At 33.2% G+C, this 13,524-nt stretch overlaps 1 protein-coding gene across 11 annotated transcripts in view; it reads right to left on the bottom strand.

The window, feature by feature from the left end:
* Positions 1-13,524, bottom strand: part of LOC127726369 (nuclear pore complex protein Nup98-Nup96-like) — a 100,358-nt gene that overhangs the window by 35,414 nt on the left and 51,420 nt on the right. For 10 of the 11 annotated variants that reach the window (XM_052233731.1, XM_052233732.1, XM_052233739.1 and 7 more), the window contains 9 exons: positions 12,257-12,395; positions 11,307-11,477; positions 10,641-10,710; positions 9,983-10,006; positions 8,247-8,358; positions 7,406-7,549; positions 5,054-5,265; positions 2,622-2,820; positions 2,057-2,261 (listed from right to left, as the gene is read on the bottom strand). In XM_052233731.1, the coding sequence (XP_052089691.1) occupies positions 2,057-2,261; positions 2,622-2,820; positions 5,054-5,265; positions 7,406-7,549; positions 8,247-8,358; positions 9,983-10,006; positions 10,641-10,710; positions 11,307-11,477; positions 12,257-12,395 (1,276 nt within the window). The remainder of the gene's footprint in view (positions 1-2,056; positions 2,262-2,621; positions 2,821-5,053; positions 5,266-7,405; positions 7,550-8,246; positions 8,359-9,982; positions 10,007-10,640; positions 10,711-11,306; positions 11,478-12,256; positions 12,396-13,524) is intronic. The other variant, XM_052233737.1, reaches the window with a different exon arrangement.

Here is a 13,524-nt window from a genome sequence, read left to right as displayed (position 1 = left end):
ATGAAATCAAACAAAGTTAAATTTTGGACCCTTTGGACCTCAATGTGGACCAATTTAAAAACGGGGCCCAAAATCCAAAAACTTAATACACGGTTAGATTCAGCATATTAAAGAACCCCAAGAATTCAAGAATAAAACCCCATTGAAATTGATCAAGAAATAAGCAATTTATACGAAGTATCTTCTTTTGCACAATACTGTGCAATTGAATATTTCTTGCTATTGTGCAATACTGTACAATTGACAATTTCTTGCTATTGCGCAATATTGTGCTATTGGATATTTCTTGCTATTGCGCAATACTGTGCAATTGAAGATTTCTTGCTATTGCGCAATACTGTGCAATTGACGATTTCTTGCAATTGTGCAATACTGTGCAATTGAAAATTTCTTGCTATTGCACAATACTTATTATATAATAATTTACACATCCTGTTTGGTGTGTATCTCCTACCATATCATTATTATTTGCTTTTAAATATTAATCAGAAATAACCAACTTAAAATGGAAAATTTTAAAAGAAAAAAAAAAGGAAAAAAAGAAAAAAAAAGAAAAAAAAAATCCCCCCCCCAAATTTTTTGAACCCCCTTATGATTCATCACCCCCAAACTCAATCCCAGCCTTCCCTTTGTGGTATGGTACCTTGAAGTACAATTTCAGAGAGATCCATACACTTGAACACAAGTTATTGTCTGGAAACTAGAAAAATGCTTATTTTTTGCCCCTTTTTGGCCCCCAATTCCTAAAAGTTTCGGGCAATTACCCCCAAACTCAATTCCAGCTTTCCCTTTGTGATATGGAACCTTGTAGTACAATTTCAGAAATATCCAAACACTTACACACAAGTTATTGTCATGAAACTAGAAAAATGCTTGTTTTTTGCCCCTTTTTTGGCCCCTAATTCCTAAAATTTTGAGGCAATTACCCCCAAAATCAATTACAGCCTTCCCTTTGTGATATGGAACCTTGTGGTACAATGTCAGAGAGATCCATACACTTACACACAAGTTATTGTCTGGAAGTTACAAAAATGCTTATTTTTGGCCCCTTTTTGGCCCCTAATTCCTTAACTGTTGGTACCATAACCCCCAAAATCAATCCCCACCTTCCTTTCGTGGTATTGAACCTTATGGTAAAATTTCATGGAGATCCATTCACTTAAACTAAAGTTAGAGTGCGAAAACCAATGTGTCTTCGGACGACGCCGGACGACGCCAGACGACGACGACGACGCCGCCAACGTCATACCAATATACGACCAAAAAATTTTCAATTTTTGCAGTCGTATAAAAACTTAACTATAACCACTGAACCATGAAAATGAGGTCAAGGTCAGATGACACCTGCCAGTTGGACATGTACACCTTACAGTCCTTCCATACACCAAATATACAAGACCTATTGCTTATAGTATCTGAGATATGGACTTGACCACCAAAACTTAACCTTGTTCACTGATCCATGAAATGAGGTCGAGGTCAAGTGAAAACTGTCTGACGGGCATGAGGACCTTGCAAGGTACGCACATACAAAATATAGTTATCCTATTACTTATAATAAGAGAGAATCTAACATTACAAAAAATCTGAACTTTTTTTTCAAGTAGTCACTGAACCATGAAAATGAGGTCAAGGACATTGGACATGTGACTGACGGAAACTTCGTAACATGAGGCATCCATATACAAAGTATGAAGCATCCAGACCTTCCACCTTCTAAAATATAAAGCTTTTAAGAAGTTAGCTAACACCGCCGCCGCCGGATCGCTATCCCTATGTCGAGCTTTCTGCGACAAAAGTCGCAGGCTCGACAAAAATGGTTTTTCTTCCTTTGTCTAACAGTTTGAAGTGTTTCTGTTATATTTTGTTTTTTTTGCAGAGTCTGTATGTCTCATTTCATTCCAAGTTCACAATACATCAATAAGAACTCATCAAAGATACCAGGCTTATAATTAGGGAAGCCAGACAAGTGTTTTGTCTACATAAGACTCATCAGTAGCTCTCAAATCAAATAAATTGTGGAAGGCAAAGTTGAAGTACAGTAAAATAAGCTTACCAATCTCATCTAGATTAAGTCCAGCTACATTGACGACTCCAGGGAAGTACACACTACCATATCCTTCTCTACCAATGGTGAAACCATCAACAAAACAATCACCATTCTCATTCACCATCTCTGCTAACTCCTCCATGCTAGGGAGTGTGTAATACTCAGGTCGAGTCAGGACAATACCTGCAGCATGTGGAGGGGTGGGGGTCTTCTGCAAAAAAAAACAAAATAAAACAAATGTGAATATTCTTTAATAATGTGTAGAAAATGGACCAAACAAAGTTGTAAACAGTTATTTAAACTTAGCCTAGAATACATTCAATTGCATTGATTTAATTTTCATTACTTTTTTTTATGGGCCAAAAAAAAAGAAAACAAAAATTGTTCCGTAACTGCCATATACAATGTATGTTCATTAAAGACCGAATTTTCTTTGGTGTCTCATTTGCATAAAATGTGTTCTTGATTAAACAAAAAGTGGTCAAGTTATAAATTATAATTCACTCATCTGAATCCACAATTCATGTTTTTTTACTATTCAATGTTCAACTTCTGCCATATAATAACCTACCGGTCTTCTTTCTAGACTTTCATCTCTCTGTGTTATATCTAAATCTGTTTCATCAGCTGACCGGGACGACAACTTTCCACCTTTGTTCTGTTCATTTAACATGGCTATGGTGTCGTCTAAGTTCTGACTTGGTGCTTTCTGGAATCTCAGATTATTCTCTGGTTCTGGAATGTCCTTACTAACACTTCTTTCAATTGGCCTGTATATATACAAATAATAAACATGTATACACAAAAGACTACATTCAGTGGTGTAAAGCTCGGAAAACTACCAAAGTGGATACTCAAAAAGATAAAATTTGAAAAAAATAAAAGACTGAAGAATCCAAAAAAAGAAATTTATTATTCACAAAGAGGTGTACATGTTTTTTAAAGAATCAGCAAACAATGCTAACAAGAGTGCACACGCTGAAATGTCTCGCCTTCTTTATTATCCATTGATATTATGTTGATAGTCCTAAATATAAAGCTTTATTACAACTGTCACATAAACTTAACATTAACCAAGTAAACTAAACATTGACCAATGAACCATGAAAATGAGGTCAAGGTCAGATGAACCATGCTAGGCAGGCATGTACAGCTAACAATTCTTCCATACAACAAATAGAGTTGACCTATTGCTTATAGTTTAAGAAAAACAGACCAAAACACAAAAACTTAACACTGAGCAATGAACCTTGAAAATGAGGTCAAGGTCAGATGACACCTGCCAGCTCGACATGTACACCTTACAATCATTCCATACACCAAATATAGTAGACCTATTGCATACAGTATAAGAAAAACAGATCAAAACACAATAAACTGCTTCGCTGAGCGCAGCTAGATACGCCCGCAGAGGTCCAACCCTGAACAGTTGGGGCAAAAATGGACACAATATTCAAGCTTGATTCAGGTCTGAATTTGGATTGTAATTAAATATTTGACATCTTATAGGTTTCTGAATAAATGTATTCAAAGAACTTGAAATTGGTTATATGAATTGAATTTATGAATTTGTGCAATACTTAGTAAATCTGTTGTCAGACTATAAACAAATAAAGTTCAATTAATTCTCAATGTTATATTAGAAATTTATGAAAATAAAAAGGGAGCTTACATCAATAGATATAAACAATTTACCAAAGTTTCATGAGAATTGGTGACAGCATTTTTGAGTAATTGTCTGAAAACTGGAAAATCACCCCTTTTTTAATGAATAAAACCCCACAACTCAGAAATGTAAAATGTAAAATTTATAAAATTCTAAAGGAAGCTTACATCAATACATACAAACAATTCACCAAAGTTTCATAAGAATTGCTGGGAGCATTTTCGAGTTTTTGTCCGAAAACTGGAAAATCCCCCCTTTTTTTATGAATAAAACCCTGTAACTCGGAAACGTGAAATCTAAAATTTATAAAAATCGAAAGGGAGCTCATGTCAATAGATATAAACAATTCACCACAATTTCTTGCAAGTTGGTGAAAGCATTCTTAACTTATTGTCAGAAAACTGGAAAATCACCCTTTTTTTAATGAATAAAATCCCATAACTCGGAAACGTAAAATCTAAATTTTATAAAAAACGAAAGGGAGCTCACGTCAATAGATATAAACAATTCACCAAAGTTTTATGCAAATTGGTTAAAGCATTTTTGAGTTAATGTCCGACATGTTGACGACGGACAGACGGACGGACAACGGTATACCATAATACGTCCCGTAAACGGGCGTATAAAAACTTAACTATAACCGCTGAACCATGAAAATGAGGTCAAGGTCAGATGACATCTGCCAGTTGGACATGTACACCTTACAGTCCTTCTATACACCAAATATACTAGACCTATTGCTTATAGTATCTGAGATATGGACTTGACCACCAAAACTTAACCTTGTTCACTGATCCATGAAATGAGGTCGAGGTCAAGTGAAAACTGTCTGACGGGCATGATGACCTTGCAAGGTACGCACATACCAAATATAGTTATCCTATTACTTATAATAAGAGAGAATTTAACATTACAAAAAATCTGAACTTTTTTTTCAAGTAGTCACTGAACCATGAAAATGAGGTCAAGGACATTGGACATGTGACTGACGGAAACTTCGTAACATGAGGCATCCATATACAAAGTATGAAGCATCCAGACCTTCTACCTTCTAAAATATAAAGCTTTTAAGAAGTTAGCTAACGCCGCCGCCACCGTAGCCGCCGGATCACTATCCCTATGTCGAGCTTTCTGCGACAGGCTTGACAAAAATCAAAGCTCTACAAAACAAACTCCAATCTATCACTGACAAGCAGCGACTTGGGGAATTAGATGTTACTTACATGCTATGAGAAGTGTTCTGAAGGAAGCTAGGATCAGTATCATTGAGCGATTTTTCATTGTTTAAATCTTCTATCACTGACAAGGCACGACTTGGGGAATTAGATGTTACTTACATGCTATGAGAAGTATTCTGAAGGAAGCTAGGATCAGTATCATTGAGCGATTGTTCATTGTGTAAATCTTCTATCACTGACGAGGCACGACTTGGGGAATTAGATTCTGTTCCTGTTTTCCTTAATACAAGTTTCTTAATACTCTTCTTTGGCATGAACGATTCATTACCAAAACTAAAGTCTTCATCTTCTAGTCCTTCAAATATCTGGGACTGAAATAAAAAAATCATTTTGAAAATAACAATGTAGTTAAAATAACAAAAAATCTTAATATTTGGTTGAGGCAAACTAAAGTTAGAGAACGGAAACCAATTTTGGGAAGTACGTACGGACTGACAGACAGACAAGGGTAAAACTTAATGCCCCTCGGCTAAGGCGGGGGCATAAACATGATAAATATCTTATAATAGATCATGGAAAGTACTTAATATGACATTTTACATGGTTTTTGTTTCAAAATATTACCTGGAATATTTTCTAAATTATTTTAACGTACAATAATATAACATAGAATTGATTTTTAACACAAGAAGTTGCATGTGACATTGTGCAAAGTATTCCCATTAGTTTTAAAACCTTGATGAAAATTTCCATGTTAAATAAGTATTTTCAGTTCTTGTCGTTTGTGGCTGTATATCATATTTGTTTTTCGTTTATTGTTTTGTACATAAATTGTGGAGAGTTGTCTCATTGGCAATCTTACCACATCTTAATATTTTTATACATGTATAACAAAATATCAAGTGTATCTTCAATCAAAAAGAAAAGGCCAAACAGATCTGAAAATCGCTTACACTGTACAACTAAAACATTTATACTTCCAGACCACCTATCAAATCATTCATTAATTCATAACCTAAGTAATACATGCTGCTACAAAAAGTTCCATGTTAAGTGGATGTAAAATCAGGGGTCAAAATTTACTTTATAAGGCCAGTAGCCAGCTGGGCTACTAGACTTGAAAATCAGTTAGCCCAGACAAAAAGTTAGTGGCCCACTTTACTTCACTAACACCGGTGAAGCGGGCTGAACTTGCTAGGGGGGTTTGGGGGCATGCCCACCCTTGAAAATTTTTAGACTAAAAATCCTGCATTCTGAGCATACCTGGAGGTGATTTAGATGCTTGGGAAAAAAGTAAATTTTGTCTTATTTTTGTTGTCGACTTCAATCAAATTTAATAAAAAAAATCATTTACAAAATGGGAATCTTAATTCATGCCCTGTGTACCAGTTTTTTTTTACATCTCTTTTTTTATTAGACAACTAACGAATTCTCTGTCCTTGAATACATGTAGATGATAGATTAAATATTTAATTTTATTTCTATAATAATCTAATTTATTAAATATCTTGGTAGAGTTATTTTGCGTAACTACGTACATTTTTAAACAAATGACCCCCCTTTTTTCTCAAAAGACTTGTACACGTATTTCAAAAGCATTGTCATAAAATTGATATCTCTTCTGATTTTCTCCTGTTCAGTAAGTAGGAAACTAAAATCATTTTGAAATAATGTTATTTTTTTGTGGTCGACAATATTCTACTTTCGTTTTTGACCTTCATTCTCTGGACACCACGTGGGCTTTGAAAAGGGAACTACAAAAGGTACTGTTTTCTAGATTCTTAACAACATTATATACTATACTTTCTTTTATTTGACTGATATTATTTCATAACATGCTATTGTCATCTTCTCTGACTTTCTTCGCTTTCTTGAAGCCAAAACCGAACAGGGTGTTTGATTGCTTCATATTGTTAATGACCATCGGAACCAGGTCAATTTCTGGTCGCCCATTCTGGTCGCCATGGGCGACCGTTAATTTTTTTTCCCAGAAAATGATTTCAAACTAGTGCCAATCAGGAAGTGACTACCAAGCTGTTCTGAAAAACGCTCAGACCAGTGCTAGGTGCCGTCTTGCAGTGAGGTGAGAGTTTTTTGTTTGCTCTGTGTTGAAGGCCTCACTGTGACTTTGAGAAGAAGAACAGCACTTAAAGCGCTGTTACTTTGTTTTTTGTGGGTTTTATATCTGTGCATGTACTGATTGTGTGTCTTGGATGGATACAAATTAACTTACAAAATACTGCATCATGTATAACTACCTACTAAGAACATTATGTAATGACTTTGGTTTAACTCTGCCTTACCTTGGAACCATTAAGAACATTATGTAATGACTTTGTTTTAACTCTGCCTTACCTTGGAACCATTAACAACATTATGTAATGACTTTGGTTTAACTCTGCCTTACCTTGGAACCATTAACAACATTATGTAATGACTTTGGTTTAACTCTGGCCTACCTTGGAACCATTAACAACATTAAGTAACGACTTTGGTTTAACTCTGGCTTACCTTAGAACCATTAAGAACATTATGTAATGACTTTGGTTTAACTCTGGCTGTTGGTCTTGGACTAACTTTGAACTGACTGGTCAATACAGCTTTTTGTGCTATTGGATTTGTTGGCTTCAACAAGTCTTCTCTCTTAGTTTCAGTCTAGAAAATATAGCATATGACATTATTGGGAATTTGTTCATGAAGGTGAAATGATTCCAAAAACTTTTTCAAGAAATTCTGAACATCTATTACACATTTCTTTTTCCCCCATGTGACTAAGATTCTATAAGTGAGGTGATTTAACAAATTAAATATTTCTATGATTTGAAATGTTTTGCCTGGAAACAAGATAAAATTACCCATTTATGACAGGCATCTAATTTTTAAAATTATTTCTTTTGGAACATTCACCTATATATCTCACTATTTCATGTGGGAGAATAAGGATGACAATAAATATACTGTGGATTCATTATTATTCGTGGGATACCAATTTTCGTTGATTTCGTGGTTACAGGTGGACAGCGAATTTAAATGTTCAACGAAGTACAAATTTTATATAGGCTTGTATACAGACCTTAGTAAAACCACGAAATCAAATATCCATGAAAATACAAAGTTTCCTCAATCCACGAAAATTGGTACCCTCGAAAATCAATGAATCCACAGTACTGTGGATTCATTATTATTATTAACACGAAATTAAATGTTCAATGAACGACAAATTTTCTAAAGGCTTGTATGCAGACTTCGGTAAAACCATGAAATCAAATATCCATGAACATGTAAGTTTTCCCTAATCCATGAAAATTGGTACCCACAAAAATGAAATGATTCCACAGTAGTGAGTCCTTACCTGTTTGAGGTTCCAAAATAGAGGTGAATCCCCATAGGGTGAGTGATTCAAAGCTAGTAACTGTTGTTGTATCTGTTGTGGGGTGGGTCCTGAATTCTGAGGATTGGCTGCCCTGTAAAATAAAATTAAACACATTTAGTTTTGATGCTGGACAATAGGTAGAAGTTAATGTTTTCTGTCAAAATCAAATAACACTGTCTCCAATTCATCATTTCAAAGTATTCAATATTTTGGTTTACATTTTCTTAAGTGAACACCAAAAGATTGTGATTAGCTATTTACATCCTAAACAATAAAATAAAGATGTCAGGTTATTCTGGTGTAATCAAAGTCCTTTAGTATCTGAAAACAGGGAATTGTCAAAATATTGTATTTTAGAAATGAATAAAAACATTACTGACAAATGGACACAAATAATTGATATTTTTTATCCTTCAACAGAAATGTTCCATGGAGTTTACTTTATTTCTAATGATCAGCTTTGTATTCCTTGTTTTGTTGTTAAACCTGTGTTGTTTTTGACAATATTTGTTGCAACATCAATACCTTTGAAATTTGAAAATTTATTGTTTCTTTAACATCAAATTCAATTGCATTTTACCACACAAAAGAAAAATTACAAACTAAAATAATTTTGTTCTATCTTATATACTTGTTAACTTTCTTATTTTAATTCATTATTTTCAACTGACACCATACCTGAAAAGAATTATATTGAGAAAGACTACAAATTTCATGAACTACCATTTAACTTTAAAGAAATTTTAGAACATTAGATATCCATTTAGTGCTAAGGTTTGTGAGACAGATGAATAGTGTTACATGATGACCAGAACTGATGTTTATTTAGTGATGTGTGCAGGTAAGTCTCTCACCAGTATATCTATATCTATATATGGTCACAGCAGAAATGTTAAATATATTCACTCCCTATATTGCAGATTGATAGTTATTTGCTTCAGGTCCAGTGTCAAATATTTCATGTATGATCTTATTAATCTTGTTTAATTATGATTTCTTTTGGAATTTACAATTGCTTCTATGAGGGATTTTTTCTAAAATTATTCATCAAAACTACAAATAATAATTCTATGTATTATCTGCTTTTGTGTGGATTAAATCTAGTGATGATTCAAAGCAACGAGCTGTAAAGCTATTATTTAGCATAGCAAATTTGTTATATAAAAATAAGAAGATGTGGTATGATTGCCAACGAATTAACTATCTACCAAAGTTCAAATGAAGAGGATGTATGTTTGTTTTAAGTTATATCATGTATATTATTTGGAGAAGTGATCACGATTTTTAGACAACATCATTTAAACAATGTAAAGCAAAGGAAAAAAAAATGTTTCCTGAAATCCCAATTACAACCCAAAAATTTATTTTGTGCAATCTTGAAGGCCTCACTTGAAGACTTTGAGATGAAGAACAGAAATAAAGGAAGTTCCTTTGCTTTAGGTTTTGTTAAGAGGGTGAAGGGATTTGGTGTCATGAATGAATGCAATTCAAGTTTTTTTGTGTGATGAAGCTATTTTAAAAAATGTTTAGTTTAAGGAAAAGAAATTTGTGCATTTGGTAAGTCAATGAACCCTTGTATTAATCTAATTGTTTAGGCTTACTACATCAGAAATGATTAGTTAGATATTTTGTTGAAATGGGAAGTTTGAAAAGTAAAAAAAGAAAAACTAGCTGTCTTCAATATCAAAATACAAATCACATCAAACACAACTTACAATTCAAACATTTGTTTTTTCCTCCTACAAAGCATTTTTACTATCTTAACAAAAAACATTTCAATTGAATGACTTCCCAAATCCCATTCATTGAATGCAATGAGGAAAATATTTTACACCTTACATTTCTGAAAAGAAGATTCTATGAAATTTTTCTCAAGTAGATTAAAAAAAATCAAATACCAAAAAAAAACCACTAATTAATTGAATTATCGAAGTGTGAAAACAACTGGCGTTTGTATCTTGTGTGTATCTTAACAATTGTTTTAAAATGTTGATATCACTCCTGATGTAAATACTTACAATTATTAAAGTGTGCAGTGAAATTAATGAAACTTAATCACAAGAAAATTTCTCTTACATTTTAGAACAACCACCATCTATTTTCCCTCCAAAGCTATCCAATGATCAGAGAGAAAACATCATTGATTGATGGAAAGGCCATCACTGTTTGGATCAATTTTCTGCAACAATTGGTCGGACAAAAAGAATAATAATCATAACTGACATCTTAACCTAGTTCATCTGCAAGATTTAGATGAAGGCAGCAGATTTTTCTGGAAAATACAAATTCCTGTTGCACAATTTTTTAATTCCTTCAGTTTCTCTAGAGAAATAAGGACAAAGTATGAACATAAAATCAACAGAAGTAACTCACGTTGACAACATTGTGCTGGCTCCTCCCAGATTTAATGAAGGCTGTGTTGCATTGAATCCTCCTCCAAAACCTACAACAAGAACATTGTATCAATTATTTCTTATTTCTAAACATTTGGTAAATGATCCTAGCAAGTAAATTCTTTGGTCCAATAACTCTATTTGTTAACAGTTTTGACAACAAAATGCAAGAACAAATAGATTATTTATAAATTCTACCACTGCATCATGTGTGAAACGAAATTTCTCACTAGAGTCAATTCAATGTTCAAACTTAAACACAAGGCTTGATGAGTTTTTAAATATTTAAAATTTAACTGTTGAGTGTGGAGAAATATCATAATGCAGTAGATACAGTGGTGGAATCTGTTTCTCTAATGCTTTTTAGACAATGTGTAGACAAACTTTATCTTTCTTTTTCAATGATCTGCAAAAAGATGCATTCTTTCAATATGAGGTCATCAGACATGGTCGCCCTTTTTCAGGATGTCACAATAAAATAATTAGAGGACAGCAAGAATATTTGACTTCTTAATTGAATTTTGATCAATGAGACATTGATAATAAATTGGAAAACATTTCAGCTTGAAATCAAAATAAGAAAAAAACATTTGTTCATACATATAATCTTTCTAATGATCGATTCAGCCCATGACTCTAGATATACCTGTAAAAGTACTAGCTCCAGTACTAGTACCAAAACCAAATCCAGCAGGTTTAGCTGTGTTCGCTCCAAACAGGCCACCAGGAGTTCCACCTAGGCTGAAGCTAGGAGCTGATGTTGTAGTACCAAATCCAACTGGTTTAGCTCCAAATAAACTGCTACCTGTACTGGTACCTGTAACATTGCTAAGAATTTTAGTACAATTCATAATTTTTCTATTAAAAATAAATTATGAAAATTATGCTACATTCATACATAATTTCACGTAATAAAAAAAAAATATAATAATTTCTTACATTTCAGAATTAAAACATAGTTCTTTTGTTTTGAAACTGGAACTTGTGGATATTTTTTTTTAAAACATTAAACATTTTTTTTTTAATTGTAAACTTAACAGTGCTTGCTTTTCTGAAAAGGATGATCAAGATTCTGTGAATAAATGATGCACTTTTCATAAAATTACTCTGATGATTGAATGGTGCTTGCTAAATATTTCATGCATGTTCAATAGGAAACTACTCTGATGAAAAAAAAAACATAAAATTGTTAGACAATGTCATGCCAAAGTTTAACCAAATTAATTCATCTGTCATGTTTGCTAATGATTTTATTATTTGAAAGAATTTTATAGGAAAGTTTTACATATATAGTACATGTTTTCACACACACTAATCATGTTCATTTTCCCTGTAATGGAGTGGTAAGATATTTTGATTATTATAAAATTTACATTTTACAACTAATTTTCACGAGCGATTTATTTCCGCGAATATAAATCGTTGCGAATATGTAAACTTTGGATCTTTCCTTATGAGAAGATTTAAAAATCACGAAATTCAATCACCACGACTTGTCTACTGCCAGAAAGCCAGAGGAAACTATTCTTGGACTAATCCATCTTTAACCATATAAGAAATACCATTTTTTAATTGAATAAATCCTATTTTACTTACCAAAAGCTGGTGCTTGTGGAGTAGCCCCAAAGAGTCCAGTCCCTGCAGGTTTATTAAACAGGTTTGTCTGACCAAACCCTGTTGTTGATGTCACAGGTGTAGCCCCAAATGCTGGCTTGTTAGTACCAAATAACCCTCCCTACAAATAAAATATATAAAGGAAAGATGTCACTTCCAATAGGTTATTTTGATAAATAGTAATCATAAGTGTTATTATATGCAAGAATTGGGGGGAATTTTTCTATGGGTATATCTTGACAAAATTTCTCATGAGGTCAAGTTTATCCTTTTAAATAGTAACAGAATTTCCTTAGAAAATATTTAACCTGACATTTTGAAGTCAGTGTTCAAACTGCCAACTGTATTTTAAGATTTCAGCTGCATTGGATAGAAATCACCCTTATGCCAAATGAATATCAATACATCTGTTATCCTATTTCGGGTTGAAAAAAATATCTACCGAAAGTCTGTCACTGTTTGAAAATTGAGTTGTAATAAGAACCCTACAAAGCAGACCAAAATTCCTTTATTTCGTATTTGAATGTTCCAAAATCAATCAAAGTCTTTTACATGTACATGTGCACTTGTACAAGATGGATGCAGCTCATTTATGGCTTTGTGTTAACTTTCACTTTAAAATTTTGTTCAACTTCCAAATATTATCCAGAAACAAGAATGTGTCCATAGTACATTGATGCCCCACTCGCACTATCATTTTCTATGTTCAGTGGATCCTGAAATTGGGGTCAAAACTCTAATTTGGCATTATTATAGGGAACATGTGTACTAAGTTTCAAGTTGATTGGACTTCATCAAAAACTACCTTCAGTGTTCCAGCTAGGATTTCAAAAGGGCAGGGTGCCAATCCTGAAAAAGGGCATTTAACGCGTGATATGATAATATGAAAAGGGCATGTTTTAATAAAGATTATAATCAAACATTGTTTGTTCATTGAATTACTGGTTATAAATATACAAGAACAACATCATTAGCCCAGAGAAAAACTATCTTTCTACTTTTTAGGCTGAAAACTTATCAAGCAGCTTGTGACACAAGTTTTAAATCACTGCTTGGCACAGTTAAGCTTTATATGCAGTATTTTTTGAAAAATGTCCTGCTTCATTCTGTTTCTATGGTCTGACACACTTTACAAGTTTCACCTTTCTACCTTTTCTGTGCTTAATGGCAATACAGCACAAAACAGCTGTAAATGCACAATGTTAGGATATAGTGAACAGTGAAAATTTGGATTGAAAATAAAAAATACA

This window comes from Mytilus californianus, unplaced genomic scaffold, assembly GCF_021869535.1.
Source record: "Mytilus californianus isolate M0D057914Y unplaced genomic scaffold, xbMytCali1.0.p SCAF_17, whole genome shotgun sequence".
NCBI lineage: Eukaryota > Metazoa > Mollusca > Bivalvia > Mytilida > Mytilidae > Mytilus > Mytilus californianus.
The sequence above is the reverse complement of the archived record's forward strand: the minus strand, read 5'-3'. Positions and strand labels throughout refer to the sequence as shown.